General features: G+C 41.9%; 1 protein-coding gene across 1 annotated transcript; it reads right to left on the minus strand.

Moving 5' to 3' along the window:
* Nucleotides 1-986: 986 nt before the first annotated feature.
* Nucleotides 987-16,599, minus strand: stml2 (Stomatin-like protein 2). Its single transcript, NM_001141736.1, is given in 10 exon segments — nucleotides 987-2,091; nucleotides 2,221-2,349; nucleotides 2,437-2,516; nucleotides 9,257-9,401; nucleotides 9,571-9,705; nucleotides 9,791-9,892; nucleotides 9,988-10,046; nucleotides 10,150-10,249; nucleotides 10,391-10,552; nucleotides 16,483-16,599. Coding segments are annotated over 10 exon segments (1,065 nt in total). The 5' UTR covers nucleotides 16,525-16,599; the 3' UTR covers nucleotides 987-1,980.
* Nucleotides 16,600-17,333: the final 734 nt, after the last annotated feature.

Raw genomic sequence — 17,333 nt, forward strand, 5'->3', positions numbered from 1 at the left:
TGGCCAATACCTTGTCATTGTTGAGTCTGAGTGATGTCATTATGCCTATATAACCATCAGGATAACCTAGAATTTGACCAATATAGCTGGTTCACAGTTGGTTTTGGTATTTTAACCTGCGTGTCATGAACACATTTGGTGGGGATAGTGAAAATCAACATACGCACGATGACACAGAGGTGGTTTGGTCAGCATGTAAAGCTTTGATTGGGTGGTTCATGGGATAATTGACGATATTGAACAATTCTCAATTATACAAAATTCCATCCTCTCCTCTGTGACCCGGAAACCGATAGGTGGTCAAAGTGTCAATTCGTTAGTAGGCGAACAGTATGCTCACCTCCTCGATTATCTACTTCGGCAGAGGATGCACAAGAGCATCCTCCCTAAAGCTAGCATGGACGCGTTTTAAAATCTGCTGATTTCCCTTTGAATCAGCTGTTTTCTCAGAGGAGAAAATTCTCTATTTATCCTTTGATCTATAAAATGTCTAGCAAAAGAAGCTTAATTTTTGGGGCACTTAACACATACTTTGGGATTCCTCCTGCCTGATGACGTGCTAGCGGCCTAGTCTCATTTCATACAAGGGCATTTGTTTCCACGTTTCCTCCCTTTGCCTTCGAGATTACCTTTGACATTTTTCAAAAGCAGGCGAAATGAGGATGGAGGACGACATAAGGAGTTGAGCCCCCAGTCACGGTGCAACAGAAATGGTTAAGGCTGTAAAGTAGCTTTGTAGACAAACTACCACTGAATAACTCAACAGCCCCCCCCTGAGGCTTTTCCTTTGTATAACATGCATACTGATGGAAATCATGTGATATCGAAGGTGAAAAATCCTCAGAAAATTGCATCTTAGGAGAAATCTCACTGAGATCGTTTTCAGAGAGCATGACTTCTGTATGTACATTTACTACAGTTAATATGGAGAAAAAAATCACATGAAATCACTGCTGTGTCCACTTCCAAATCATTCAAACCAATAATTTTCGCAACCAAGATTTATTGTGATGAGGTGTTACAATCGTCCCTAAAGTCAATCACAATTCCTTTAATAGTGAAAGTATAATAATGGTTGACCATTATTGGTATATTGGCCATTTAAATCAATAAACTTGCTATGTTATGCAAAACCTTCCTCCAAAACATTCCACTTCAACAATTATATTTCCATCCAAGGTCATTTTCTTACAAGTACTTTTGGTGACTTAACTTGATGTAGTTTATAATTTACACAGGTATCATTCTTTTCATTAATTGGTCTTTTGACCAATCAGATCAGCTCTGAAAAAGATCTGATGTGATTGGTCTGATGTGATCTGATACCAATTAGTAGAAAAAAGATCAGAACGGTCTGCCCGTCTAAATGCAGCCAAATTGAAAGTATTCCAGGGGAGATTGCATCCAAACTATTCAAATACCTGACCTTTATTCCTTCCTCTGCTTGCTCTGACCCTGGGAGGATCTTAATGTCAGGTCACAAGCTCTCACATGAAGTAAAACATTCATGACACTATGAAATGAAAACATATGAAGGACAAATAGTTGGAAATATAAAATACAACAATACAGCACTTAAACAGAACGCTTTAAATCAGGTTACTAGTTTACCATAAGTTACTATCATACCCATCATCGCAGTCATTTGGTATTTGATGCAAGAGAAGAGTACCAAGATGACAGCTTGTGGATTTGTAATTGGAACATATGTAGGTAATGTGTGCAATAACACTCAATCAAAATTAAACAATGTGTAAGTGACATGAATCCTCCCAAATGGGTTGATGTTTCCAGGCCTCTAAGCAAGTCTTTACGTTCTTCTCCTGTTCCTGTTTCAATGTCCTTCAATCGGCAACAGATAGTGTGTCCTTTGGGCCAGACAGTGGTGGTGCTAACCAGGCAACAATGCCTTGGCGCCTCATGGTTGTCTGGCACTGCTTCCGGTTCGGTGACTGCTTTGAGTGGTCTTGACGTCATTCACTACGGGGCTGGTGGTACAAGCTCCTCACTCTTCTCCATGGCCCACTCTGGGGACACACTTTCTAACTTTTTGGAGCTCTGCTTAGCCAGGCTGCCATAAATAGTCATAGCCTGAGGGGAAGATATAGACTGTTACTGTTCTGAGAGAGGAGACAGAGAGACAGGGGTGTGTTAAAAGGGAGGGCCAGGGAAGATGGGCTGAGCAATCACACATAAATAGCTTAAGAAACAGAGACAGACCTGTGTGACCATGCCACTGATGTCACCAGAGTTGGAGGGCAGCAGGATGGTGTTGGACTCTTTGGCCAGGTTGGAGAAAGCGGAGACGTATTGCTCAGCCACACTGAGGGAGGCTGCAGCATTTCCATTCTGTTCGAAACACAATCACAGTTGGGTCAATGTGCCATCTAGATGTGCGCACACATACACACAATGAAGCCATCACAACTATTTTACCTGTTCAGCTAGAGCGTCTGACAACAGCCGGATAGCCTTAGCTTTGGCCTCTGCTTTGGCTAAGACAGCATTGGCCTCACCTAGGTGAAGATAACAAGAGTCTCATCAGAAACGGTCACAAAGGCTAGCGTCCTGTCCAGTGGGTGTACTTGTTCAGTGCATTCAGAAAGTATTCAGACCCCTTGACTTTTTCCAAATGTTATTACGTTACAGCCTTATTCTAAAATGTATTAAGTTGAGGTTGACCGATTAATTACGGCCGATTTCAAGTTTCAGCATTTTTGGACTCGGATTACATTGCACTCCACGAGGAGACTGCGTGGCAGGCTGACCACCTGTTACCCGAGTGCAGCAAGGAGCCAAGGTAAGTTGCTTGCTAGCATTAAACTTATCTTATAAAAAAAACTATCAAACAATCTTAACATAATCACTAGTTAACTACACATGGTTGATGATATTACTAGTTTAACTAGCTTATCCTGCGTTGCAAATAATCAATGCGGCGCCTGCTAATTTATCATCGAATCACAGCCTACTTCGCCAAACGGGTGATGATTTAACAAGCGCATTAGTGAAAAAAAGCACTGGCGTTGCACTAATGTAGCTAACCATAAACATCAATGCCTTTCTTAAAATCAATACACAAGTACACTGCTCCAAAAAATAAAGGGAAAACTAAAATAACACATCCTAGATCAGAATGAATGAAATAATCTTACATAGTTGAATGTGCTGACAACAAAATCACACAAAAATAAATCAATGGAAATCCAATTTATCAACCCATGGAGGTCTGGATTTGGAGTCACACTCAAAATTAAAGTGGAAAACCACACTACAGGCTGATCCAACTTTGATGTAATGTCCTTAAAACAAGTCAAAATGAGACTCAGTAGTGTGTGTGGCCTCCACGTGCCTGTATGACCTCCCTACAACGCCTGGGCATGCTCCTGATGAGGTGGTGGATGGTCTCCTGAGGGATCTCCTCCCAGACCTGGACAAAAGCATCCGCCAACTCCTGGACAGTCTGTGGTGCAACGTGGCGTTGGTGGATGGAGCGAGACATGATGTCCCAGATGTGCTTAATTGGATTCAGGTCTGGGGAACGGGCGGGCCAGTCCATAGCATCAATGCCTTCCTCTTGCAGGAACTGCTGACACACTCCAGCCACATGAGGTCTAGCATTGTCTTGCATTAGGAGGAACCCAGGGCCAAGCGCACCAGCATATGGTCTCACAAGGGGTCTGAGGATCTCATCTCGGTACCTAATGGCAGTCAGGCTACCTCTGGCGAGCACATGGAGGGCTGTGCGGCCCCCCAAAGAAATGCCACCCCACACCATGACTGACCCACCACCAAACCGGTCATGCTGGAGGATGTTGCAGGCAGCAGAACGTTCTCCACGGCGTCTCCAGACTCTGTCACATGTGCTCAGTGTGAACCTGCTTTCATCTGTGAAGAGCACAGGGCGCCAGTGGCGAATTTGCCAATCTTGGTGTTCTCTGGCAAATGCCAAACGTCCTGCACGGTGTTGGGCTGTAAGCATAATCCCCACCTGTGGACGTCGGGTCCTCATACCACCCTCATGGAGTCTGTTTCTGACCGTTTGAGCAGACACATGCACATTTGTGGCCTGCTGGAGGTCATTTTGCAGGGCTCTGGCAGTGCTCCTCCTGCTCCTCCTTGCACAAAGGCGGAGGTAACGGTCCTGCTGCTGGGTTGTTGCCCTCCTACGGCCTCCTCCACGTCTCCTGATGTACTGGCCTGTCTCCTGGTAGCGCCTCCATGCTCTGGACACTACGCTGACAGACACAGCAAACCTTCTTGCCACAGCTCGCATTGATGTGCCATCCTGGATGAGCTGCACTACCTGAGCCACTTGTGTGGGTTGTAGACTCCGTCTCATGCTACCACTAGAGTGAAAGCACCGCCAGCATTCAAAACTGACCAAAACATCAGCCAGGAAGCATAGGAACTGAGAAGTGGTCTGTGGTCCCCACCTGCAGAACCACTCCTTTATTGGGGGTGTCTTGCTAATTGCCTATAATTTCCACCTGTTGTCTATTCCATCTGCACAACAGCATGTGAAATGTATTGTCAATCAGTGTTGCTTCCTAAGTGGACAGTTTGATTTCACAGAAGTGTGATTGACTTGGAGTTACATTGTGTTGTTTAAGTGTTCCCTTTATTTTTTTGAGCAGTATATATTTTTTCACCCTGCATATTTAGTTAACATTGCCTGCTAACATGAATTTCTTTCAACTAGGGAAATTGTGTCACTTCTCTTGCGTTCTGTGCAAGCAGAGTCAGGGTATATGCAGCAGTTTGGGTCGCCTGGCTCGTTGCGAACTGTGTGAAGAACATTTCTTCCTAACAAAGACCGTTATTAATTTGCCAGAATTTTACATAATTATGACATAACATTGAAGGTTGCGCAATGTAACAGCAATATGTAGACTTATGGATGCCACCCGTTCGATAAAATACAGAACGGTTCCGTATTTCACTGAAAGAATAAACATTTTGTTTTCAAAATTATAGTTTCCGGATTTGACCATATTAATGACCAAAAGGCACATATTTCTGTGTGGTTATTATATTATAATTAAGTCTGATTTGATATTTGATAGAGCAGTCTGACTGAGCGGTGGAAGACAGCAGCAGGTTCGTAAGCATTCATTCAAACAGCATTTTCCTGCGATTGCCAGCAGCTCTTCGCAATGCTTGAAGCACAGCGCTGTTTATGACTTCAAGCCTATCAACTCCCGAGATTAGGATGGCAATACCATAGTGCCTATAAGAACATCCAATAGTCAAAGGTATATGAAATACAAATCGTAGAGAGAAATAGTCCTATAATAACTACAACCTAAAACTTATTAACTTGGAATATTGAAGACAAGTTAATAAGACGTTAAAAGGAAGTGGTTTCTGTTCTCATGTTCTGAGCAAGGAACTTAAACATTAGCTTTTTTACATGGCACAAATTGCACTTTTACTTTCTTCTCTAACACTGTTTTTGCATTATTTAAACCAAATTGATCATGTTTCATTATTTATTTGAGACTAAATTGATATTGATGTATTATATTATGTTAAAATAAGTGTTCATTCAGTATTGCTGTAATTGTCATTATTACAAATAAAATATATATTTTTTAATGTAAAAAAAAAAAAAACACACCCCGAATTGGCCGATTAATCTGTATCGGCGCCGAAAAAAAATCATAATCGGTCGATTAAGTTGTTTTATTTCTCCTCAATCTATACACAATACCCCATAATGACAAAGCAAAAACAGGAATTTAGAAATTTGGGCAAATTTATTCAAAATAAAAAACTGAAATCTCACATTTACATAAGTATTCAGACCATTTACTCAGTACTTTATTGAAGCACCCTTTGCAGCGATTACAGCTTAGAGTCTTCTTGGGTATGACGCTACAAGCTTGGCACACCTGTATTTGGGGAGTTTCTCCCATTCTTCTCTGCAGATCCTCTCAAGCTCTGTCAGGTTGGATGGGGAGCGTCGATGCACAGCCATTTTCAGGTCTCTCCAGAGATGTTCGATTGGGTTCAAGTCTGGGCTCTGGCTGGGCCACTCAAGGACATTCAGAGACTTGTCCAGAAGCCACTCCTGTCCAGTGGTGTAAAGTACTTAAGTAAAAATACTTTAAGTACTACTTAAGTCGTTTTTTGGGGTATCTGTACTTTACTATTTATATTTGACAACTTTTACTTTACTACATTCCTGAATAAAATAATGTACTTTTGACCTGATACCCAAAAGTACTCATTACATTTTGAATGCTTAGCAGGACACAGAAAATGGTCCAATTCACACACTGAGTGTTGGAGTGTGCCCCTGGCTATTCATAAATGTTAAAAACACAAAAATGGTGCCGCCTGCTTTGCTTAATAGAAGGAATGTGAAATTATTTATAATTTTACTTTTGATACATAAGTATATTTAGAACCAAATACTTTTACTCAGGTAGTAGATTACTGGGTGACTTTTACTTGAGTAACTTTCTATTAAAAGGCATCTATACTTTTACTCAAGTAGGACAACTGGGTACTTCTTCCACCACTGCTCCTACGTTGTCTTGGCTGTGTGTTTAGGGACAAGTCCCTGAGTGCTCTGGAGCAGGTTTTCATAAAGGATCGCTCTGATCTTTGCTCTGTTCATCTTTCGCTAGATACTGACTAGTCTCCCAGCCCCTGCTACTGAAAAACATCCCCACAGCATGCTACCACCACCATGCTTCACCGTAGCGATGGTGCCAGGTTTCCTCCAGACGTTACGCTTGGCATTCAGGCCAAAGAGTTTGATCTTGGTTTCATCAGACCAGAGAATCTTGTTTCTCATGGTCAGAGTCCTTTGGGTGCCTTTTGTCAAACTCCAAGCGGGCTGTCATGTGCCTTTTACTGAGGAGTGGCTTCCGTCTAACCACTCTACCATAAAGGCCTGATTGGTGGAGTGCTGCAGAGATGGGAGAACTTTCCAGAAGGACAACCATCTCCACAGTGGAACTCTGGATCTCTGTTAGAGTGACCATTGGGTTCTTGGTCACCTCCCTGACCAAGGCCCTTCTCCCCCGATTACTCAGTTTGGCCAGGCGGCCAGCTCTAGGAAGAGTCTTCCATTTAAGAATGATGGAGGCCACTGTGTTCTTGGGGACATTCAATGCTGCAGAAATGTTTTGGTACCCTTCCTCAAATCTGAGCCAAAAAAACTATCCTGACTAGGAGCTCTATGGTCAATTCCTTCACCTCATGGCTTGGTTTTTGCTCTGACAAGCACTGTCAACTGAGGGACCTTATATAGACAGGTGTGTGCTTTTCCAAATCATGTCCAATCAATTGAATTTACCACAGGTGGACTCCAATATAGTTGTAGAAATATCTTAAGGAAGATCAATTGAAACAGGATGCACCGGAGCTCAATTTCGAGTCTCATAGCAAAGAGTCTGAATACTTATGTAAATAAGGTATGCTTATTTTTTATAAATTAGCAAACATTTCTAAAAACATGTTTTCGGTTTGTCATTATGGGGTATTTTGTGTAGATTGATGAAGAAAAAAATATAAACTCAGCAACAAAAAAAAAGGACCCTTTTTCAGGACCCTGTCTTTCAAAGATAATTCGTAAAAACCAAATAACTTCACAGATCTTCATTGTAAAGGGTTTAAACACTGCTGACCATACTTGTTCAATAAACCATAAACAATTAACAAACCTGCACCTGTGGAACGGTCGTTAAGACACTAACAGCTTACAGATGGTAGGTCATTAAGGTCACAGTAATGAAAACTTCGGACACTGAAGAGGCCTTTCTACTGACTCTGAAAAACACCATAAGAAAGATGCCCAGGGTCCCTGCTCATCTGCGTGAACGTGCCTTAGGCATGCTGCAAGGAGGCATGAGGACTGCAGATGTGGCCAGGGCAATAAATTGCAATGTCCGTACTGTGAGACGCCTAAGACAGCACTACAGGGAGACAGGACGGACAGCTGATCGTCCTCGCAGTGGCAGACCATGTGTAACAACACCTGCACAGGATCGGTACATCCGAACATCACACCTGCGGGACAGGTACAGGATGGCAACAACAACTGCCTGAGTTACACCAGGAACGCACAATCCCTTCATCAGTGCTCAGACTGTCCGCAATGGGCTGAGAGAGGCTGGACTGAGGGCTTGTAGGCCTGTTGTAAGGCAGGTCCTCACCAGATATCAACAGCAACAACGTCGCCTTTGGGCACAAACCCACCATCGCTGGACCCGACAGGACTGGCAAAAAGTGCTCTTCACTGACGAGTCGCAGTTTTGTCTCACCAGGGCTGATGGTCTAAATCGCGTTTATCGTCGAAGGAATGAGCATTACACCGAGGCCTGTACTCTGGAGCGGGATCGATTTGGAGGTGGAGGGTCTGTCATGGTCTGGGGCAGTGTGTCACAGCATCATCGGACTGAGCTTGTTGTCATTGCAGGCAAATTCAACGCTATGCGTTGAGGCAAAGACATCCTCCTCCCTCATTCGGTCCCCTTCCTACAGGCTCATCCTGACATGACCCTCCAGCATGACAATGCCACCAGCCATACTGCTCGTTCTGTGCGTGATTTCCTGCAAGACAGGAATGTCAGTGTTCTGCCATGGCCACTGAGTACGTCTGGGACCTGTTGGATCGGAGGGTAAGGGCTAGGGCCATTCCCCCTAGAAATGTCTGGGAACTTGCAGGTGCCTTGGTGGAAGAGTGGGGGTAACATCTCACAGCAAGAACTGGCAAATCTGGTGCAGTCCATGAGGAGATGCACTACAGTACTTAATGCAGCTGGTGGCCACACCAGACACTGACTTACTTTTGATTTTGACCCCCCCCCTTTGTTCAGAGACACATTATTCCATTTCTGTTAGTCACGTCTGTGGAACTTGTTCAGTTTATGTCTCAGTTGTTTAATCTTATGTTCATACAAATATTTACACGTTAAGTTTGCTGAAAATAAAACGCAGTTGACAGTGAGAGGACGTTTCTTTTTTGCTGAGTTTATTTAATCAATTTTAGAATAAGGCTGAAATGTGGAAAAAGGGGACTGAATACTTTCTGAAAGCTCAGTACATCAAGCTGCCTCGCACAACAGAAACATTTACGTAATTTAGCAGACCCTTATCTAGATCGACTTACATTCAACTAAGGCAGATAAAGCAAACTTAGTCTACATTACTTAGTTTACATCAAAAACAACGGTCCAACTTTCACACCATCATTTGTAGTTAACAAAGGCCTTAAGTCATCTAGATATGTGTATTAACCTACCAGCTGCTTTGTTGATCTGTTCTGTTTTCTGTCCTTCCGAGGCCAGGATCTGAGCTTGCTTGCGACCCTCAGCAACGTTAATGGCTGCTTCCTTGTGACCTTCAGACTCCAGCACAGTGGCTCTCTTCTTACGCTCTGCCTCCACCTACACAACGGAAGGCAGTCAGAAAGAGTGTAAACATACAAAACTGATAGGCTAAGTCTTAATAATGTGCAATGTATCACTAATCTATAGATAAGATCATGTTCAGAAATAGTTTGGAGGTTCAAGACCTGTCTCTCAGTTTGTTGGCAGCAGGGCCAGCCCCTCTCACCTGCATCTGCATGGACTCTTTGACACGTGGTGGAACATGTATATCCTTGATTTCATAACGAAGGCAACGGATTCCCCAATCATCTGACGCCTGGTTGATGGAGTGCACTATGTTGGTATTAAGGGTCTCTCTTTCCTGGAGAAATAGAGAAATATAAAACAAGGAAATTAGGTTAAAAAAAAATATCAAACAAAATTTGTAAAAAGAACCCGAGACTCACCCTGAATACTTTGTCCAGGGTCAGTTTCCCCAGCTCTGACCGCATGGTGGTCTGGGCAAGTTGGGTGACAGCATACTCTGGGTCCTCAACTCCATAGCTGGCCTGGAAGGAAGTACATCTTGTTATCAATATCTACAAACAAAGCAAAAACTTCCATGAACAACAACCTCAAGAAATCATGGACTTTACAAACTTACCTTAAAAGGATCCAATATCCTAAGATAGAGGACTCCATCTATCTGTAGTGTCACATTATCTGTGGATGTAATCAGATATCAGTTCATTCCGAGACAAGGACCGACTGAGAATAATGAGGACTGGCTTACAGTGAAGACAATAGTGACACAGTTGCCACTCACCTAAAGAGACCGCAGACTGCTCTGGGACATCAATAACTATCTCTTTAAGACTTTGCACATAACGAATTTTGTCCAGTATTGGTATTAGGAAATTCAAGCCCTACAGAATATCCAGAAAAGTGAAAGACAAATTAGTAAATTGATCATTTTTATGCATTCGGGATATAAAACTGTGACATAGTGTGAAAGTGTAATTAAGGGTGCAGATCACTGGCTAATTGGAAAACAATGGTTAAATTACCGGCTCCAAGATGCGATGGAAGCGGCCCATCCTTTCCACAACCCAGGATTCTTGTTGTGGCACAAACAGAACCACAGTGTTCATGGGCAGACTGGACGCCCATCGCTGCTGGGCTTGTGTCGCCCACAACGCTGGGACTGTGGGCACTGTTCTCTGGGAATGCTGGAGGGAAACAAAATCACCATCAATGTACATTACACATTGTTGCATCAGAAGGTTACTCCATTAGAGTTGCAACTTCAGAATCACCTTTATTCACCAGGTACATTTACACACTTAGAATTGTACTTGGTGATATGGTGCTGCTAGTGATAGACAACATTTAGAGACAACATTAAGAGACAGAATACCGACCTTAGAATTTAGTGTTTACATACATTATATACAAATAGGTAGAGAGAACATAGAGCTATAAGAGAATGAGTAGTGGCTTTACAGATATACAGTGGATGTACAAACGTACTGTCAATATCAATATTTCTAAAAGTAGAGTGATGAACAGAAACCAAGAAACATCTTGGCTCGCGGGGGAAAAAACCCTGTGCTATGCTGGAGCACGAGTACAGGACATTACAAGGCAGCTTCTGACTGTTCTAAGACAGATGCCGGGAGCTGACGCTGTCGTAATCCATTTGGGGTCAAATGACGAGGGCTAGCTCGGAACTTCTGAAAATTGATTTTAAAATAACTGATTCTAGCACTGAAAGATCCCAAAAAGCAGCCAATTATTTCAGGTCCGGTACCATCGTCGTGCCGCGGTTGTGAAAGATTCAACAGGCTACTGGCATTACACACCTGGCTAAAAGATTATGTAGTTCTGTTGGAATCACTTTCATAGATAACTTCGACACCTTCTGGAAATAGAAGATGCTCTACAGGAATGACGGATTCCGTCCAAATCATCTTGGCTCCTGGACTCTCTCCACGCATTTCAAGGCTGCGTTGAGAATGACTTAATGTCCCAAGACCAGCTCAGTTGATCCCTACCATTGTGTTGCTAAATTGTCATAATGCTGCAGCAAATATACATTAGCCCAGGGGCGTTGGCAAACAACGTAAGTAACTTAATTTGTCCTTCTAAATGCCCTGAATGTCTCTGTTGATCCTACAGCTATTGTATGCAGTAATCATGTGCCTATGAACCAGAGTAACACTGTTAGCACTGTGGCGGTGTGCCCTAGTAGGAAGTCCACCATGTGCAGCTCACCCTGCACTATCAGCTCAAACATAAACACGAGCATGTCTACTTCTGATAAGCTTCCCAGTAAAGCAATAAAAACAATCAAGCATCCCAGAAAAGTGCTAAAAATGTCCCACATTAACATATGTAGCCTAAGAAACAAGGTTCATAAAATCAATAACTTGCTAGTTATAGATTACATTCATATTCTGACTATCTCTGAAACTCACTTAGATAATACCTTCGATGATACAGTGGTAGCAATACATGGTTATGACATCTACAGAAAATACAGAAATGCCATGGTGGCGGTGTTGCGGTCTATATTCCGAACCACACTCCTGTAAAGCTAAGAGAGCATCTCATGTTAAATACTGTTGAAATAATATGGCTACCAGTTCATCTGTCTCACCTAAAGCCCATTCTTGTGGGAAGCTGCTTCTTTATGCTAAGGATGTGCGTACGGCCACAAACTTTTTTAAAGCTGCTGTAGAACACCAAGTACTAACAGTCAGTATATGGATAATGTGTGAAATTCTTGATAATGTATGTGATATACCTCTCTATTTTCTGGGTGATTTCAATGGATTTCAAACTGCACAGTCAAGAAAAAGCTTCAAACTGTAACTAGTGCCTGCAACCTGGTTCAGGTTATCAGTCAACTGACAAGGGTAGTTATAAACAGAACAGGAATGAAATCAACATGTATTGATCACATCTTTACTAGTGCTGCAGAAATAAGCTTGAAAGCAGTATCCAAATCCATCGGATGCAGTAATCACAATATAGAAGCCATATCTTGGGAAACCAAAGTATGAGGTCATACATTACGTTTTGTAGTGATTCCTATGTTTATGATGTAAAGAACGTTCGCTGGTACGTGGTGTGTAATAAGGAGCAACCAGACACTGCACTTGAAACATTTATAAAATTGATTATTCCAGTTAATAATAAGCATGCACTGATTAAGAAAATGACTAAAAACTATTAAACCCCCTTGGATTGATGAAGAATTTAAACATTGTATGGTTGAGAAGGATGAGGCAAAAGGAATGGCAAATAAGTCTGGCTGAACAACCAATTGGCAAACATACTTCAAATAGTGAAATCAGGTGACTAAACTGAATTTAAAAAAAATAAACTATACTATGAAACAAAGATAAATGATAAAGAATGAAAGTAAAAAGCTTTGGAGCATCTTAAATTAAATTTGGGGCAAAAGGGTAAACTCAGCTCCATCCTTCATTGAATCACATTGCTCATTCGTCCAAAAACCCACTTATATTGCCAACTAGTTTAATGATTTTTTCATTGGCAAGATTAGCAAACTTGGGCATGACATGCCAGCAACAAACACTGACACTACACATACAAGTATAACTGACCAAACTTTGAAAAACAAGTATTGTCATTTTGAATTATGTGTGTGGAATAGGTGAAACAATTATTGTTGTCTATCAACAATGAAAAACCACCGGGGTCTGACAACTTGTATAGAAAATTACTGAGGATAATAGCAGACGATATTTCCACATCTTCAATCAAAGCCTACTAGAAATGTGTGTGCCCTCAGTTCTGGAGGGAAGCAAAAGTAGTTCTGCTACCTAAGAATTGTAAAGCCCTCTTTACTGGCTCAAATAGTCGACCAATCAGCCTGTTACCATAGTCTACTGCTGGAAAAACTTGTGTTATGGCTTTACACTCCCTGCTATATTGTGGATAAAGAGTTACCTGTCTAACAGGACACAGAGGGCGTTCTTTAATGGAAGCCTCTCCAACATAATGCAGGTAGAATCAGGAATTCCCCAGGGAAGCTGTCTAAGCCCCTTACCTTTTTCAATCTTTACTAATGACATATCATTGAGTAAAGCCAGTGTTTTGTGTGCACGGATGACTCAAAACTATACACGTCAGCTACTACAGCGTCTGAAATTACTGCAACACTTAAAGAGTTGAGGTTAGTTTCAGAACAGGTGGCAAGGAATAAGTTCGTCCTAAATATTTCCAAAACTAAAAGCATTGTATTTGGGACAAATCATTCACTAAACCCTAAACTAAATATTGTAATAAATAATGTGTAAATTGAGCAAGTTAAGGTGACTAAATTGCTTGGAATAACCCTGGATTGTAACTGTAATAGTAAAAAAAAATATATATATATATATATATATATATGATACAACAGTAGCTAAAATTGGGAGAAGTCTGTCCATAATAAAGTGCTGCCCTGCCTTCTTAACACTATCAACAAGGCAGGTCCTACAGGCCCTAGTTTTGTTGCACCTGGACTACTGTTCAGTCGTGTGGTTAGGTGCCACAAAGAGGGACTTAGGAAAATGACAGTTGGCTCAGAACAGGGCAGCACAGCTGGCCCTTAAATTTACATGCGAGCTAACATTAATATGCATGTCAATCTCTCATGGCTCAAAATTGACTTCATCACTACTTGTTGTTGTAAGAAGTGTTGACAAGCTGAATGCACTGAGCTGTCTGTTTAAACTAATAGCACACAGCTCAGACACCCATGCATACCCCACAAGATGTCTCTTCACAATCCAAGTCCAGAACAGGCTATGGGAGGCACACGATAGTTTAGGCTTACATTAAGCCTATATGAATCCTACATTTTTAAGCACATCTCATGAGTAGCAAGCTCTTTTCCTTTCTTTATGTGCCTTTAAATTTGCCAAAACCTACTGTCAAGTTACCAGGTTGCTAGCTAGCTAGGTAAGATGACTGAACAATATTGTATATTATCAAACCAATAATTCGCAACCCAGGATTAGTTTAAGGTGTCCCTCGACATGGTTTGTGAAATTATATAAAATGAGTGTGAATCCCAATAGAAAGAAAAAAGGCTTCTCTGGTAATATGGCAAATTTTTAGACTAGAGACAAGCCATTTTCTTTGCTGTAAAGCTGCAAGCATGCCTGTCGCGGAGCGGTGCTTTTTCCATCTCCAACACTCAGAGGCTGCATGACAGTGAGCTTGCAAAGGCTACTCAGACTGGTCTGTGCTCTTGGTTATAACATGTGATGAAATGATACAAAAGAGCAATGTTCATACATTGTAACAGAAGACTCATCAGGGTCTGCATCCCGGCTAAATTATATATTTTTTCAAACTGACTGAGGAAAGCGAGCAAAGAGTGGACGGAGAGAAGCAGGTGAGTGAGGGCTGATAGGGGATGCGGTTGGCGATTACAGATGCCACAAGTGATATGCACATGAAAGTGGATATTATTGGATCTGCACATACAAGAGACTAGCTGCTGTAGCTTAAATTCAACTGAATTTATAAACAAAACTGACTTTATAAAGATTTTATAACAGACACAAGCAGGTTCTTCAGATGGGTAGGGCTGAAAAAGTCAGTAGTATCTATCATATGAAATGGTATTCTAATATGTTGGTTCATAAACGTTTTGGTACCATGATATTACCGTGGTACCGGTACACCGTGCAACACTAAATATAATAGCAACAAAGAGCGCAGATTTAGGTTTATAAACTCTGTGAAAGCACCATTCGGCTAAGGTGACAAATAAAATGTGATTGTACTGTTGAGGGCATTTTCAACTGGCCAACGACACACTACATGACCAAAAGTGTGGACACCTGCTCGTCGTACATCTCATTCCAAAATCATGGACATTAATATGGAGTTGGTCCCCCCTTTGCTGCTCTAACAGCATCCACTCTTCTGGGAAGGCTTTCCACTAGATGTTGGAACATTGCTGCAGGGACTTGCTTCCATTCAGCCACAAGAGCATTAGTGAGGGCGGGCACTGATGTTGGGCGATTAGGCCTGGCTCAAATCGGCTTTCCAATTCATCCCAAAGGTGTTCAGATGGGGTTGAAGTCAGGGCTCCGTGCAGGCCAGTCAAGTTCTTCCACATCAATCGACAAACCTCGCTTTGTGCACAGGGGCATTGTCAGGCTGAAACAGGAATGGCCCTCCCCAAACTGTTGCCACAAAGTTGGAAGAACAGAATCGTGTAGAATGTCAATGTATGCTTTAGCTTTAAGATTTCCCTTCACTGAAACTAGAGGCCTCGCCCGAACCATGAAAAACAGCCTCAGACCATTATTCCTCCTTCACCAAACTTTACAGTTGGCACTGTACATTGGTGCAGGTAGCGTTCTCCTGGCATCCGCTAAATCCGCTAAACCTGGAGGAAGACTGCATGTATGGAGATCCCATCGTCCCAGCCAACCAGTTTATTATTTCAGATGGTGAAGCGTGATTCATCACTCCAGAGAACACGTTTCCACTGTTCCAGAGTCCAATATCGGCGAGCTTTACACCACTCCAGCCGTCGCTTGGCATTGCACATGGTGATCTTTGACTTGTGTGCGGCTGTTCGGCCATGGAAACCCATTTCATGAAGCTCTCGACAAACAGTTATTGTGCTGACATTGCTTCCAGAGGCAGTTTGGAACTAGGTGGCGAGTGTTCAAAACCGAGGACAGACTTGGTGGTCCCATTCAGTGAGTTTGTGTGGTCTACCACTTTGCGTTTCACCTTCACAATAACAGCACTTAAAAGTTGACCAGGGCAGTTTTAGCAGCGCAGATATTTGACGAACTGACTTGTTGCCATGTTGAAAGTCACTTAGCTCTTCCGTAAGGCCATTCTACTGCCAATGTTTGTCTATGGAGATTGTATGGCTGTGTGCTAGATTTTAAACACCTGTCAGCAACGGTGTGGCTGAAATAACCGAATCCATTAATTTGAAGGGATGTCCACATACTTTTGTATATATTGTGTAACTAGTTATCTAGGTAGCTGACTAACATCTCAGTGAACACATGATAGCAAGGCAAGCTAGCTGGCGTACAGTAGCAAGCTAACTCAGTAGACTAACAGTAATTACCTAAAGTTAGCTAGTTTGAATTAGCATGTCTCTTACCATTAAAAGGGCACCGCCAGTCCGGCACAATGTTCGGAACATTTTCTTAACTTAATTGTTGGCTGATATGTAGCTATGTGGTTTAGGTGAAATGAATGAATATTTGTTCATGTGTGACCCTCGGCCGATTCAGGAAACGAAGTTACAACATCGAATTGGTGCACTGGTTAAACACGTCCCCCTGTTGATAGGGGAAATGGAACTTTGGCGATTATCTTTCCAGATGATGCGTTGTTTCATGAAAAAAATATACGTTTACATTATTGTAAATATAATAAAAAATACATTGTGAATGTTTAATATTTCTAACACTTTCAGATGTTTTTAATCATTGTTATGTAGGCCTTGACAATAACCCGAGTCCGAATTTCCAGCACTTTCCATATGTTGCAGTGCGAATGTCAGCATAGACCAGGGAAGACACTGTCTCTACTACTGAGTTTTGATGCAGGAGGACATGACAAAAAGGAATGTATAGTATTGGTGGAAATGTTGTGTGTGTAACAGTGGTGTAAAGTACTTAAGTAAAAATACTGTAAAGTACTAAAGTATTTTGGGGTATCTGTACTTTACTTTTCAATTTATATTTTTGACAACTTTTACTTCACTACATTCCTAAAGAAATGAATGTACTTTTTACAACATACATTTTTCCTGACACCCAAAAGTACTCTTTACACTTTGAATTCTTAGCAGGACAGGAAAATGGTCCAATTTACACACTTATCAAGAGAACATCCCTGGTCATCCCTACTGCATCTGATCTGGTGGACAAACTAAACACACATACTTTGTGAATTATGTTTGAGTGTTGGAGTATGCCCCTGGCTATCCGTAAATAAAATAAAATA

The sequence above is a fragment of the Salmo salar genome, chromosome ssa01, assembly GCF_905237065.1.
Source record: "Salmo salar chromosome ssa01, Ssal_v3.1, whole genome shotgun sequence".
Lineage (NCBI taxonomy): Eukaryota > Metazoa > Chordata > Actinopteri > Salmoniformes > Salmonidae > Salmo > Salmo salar.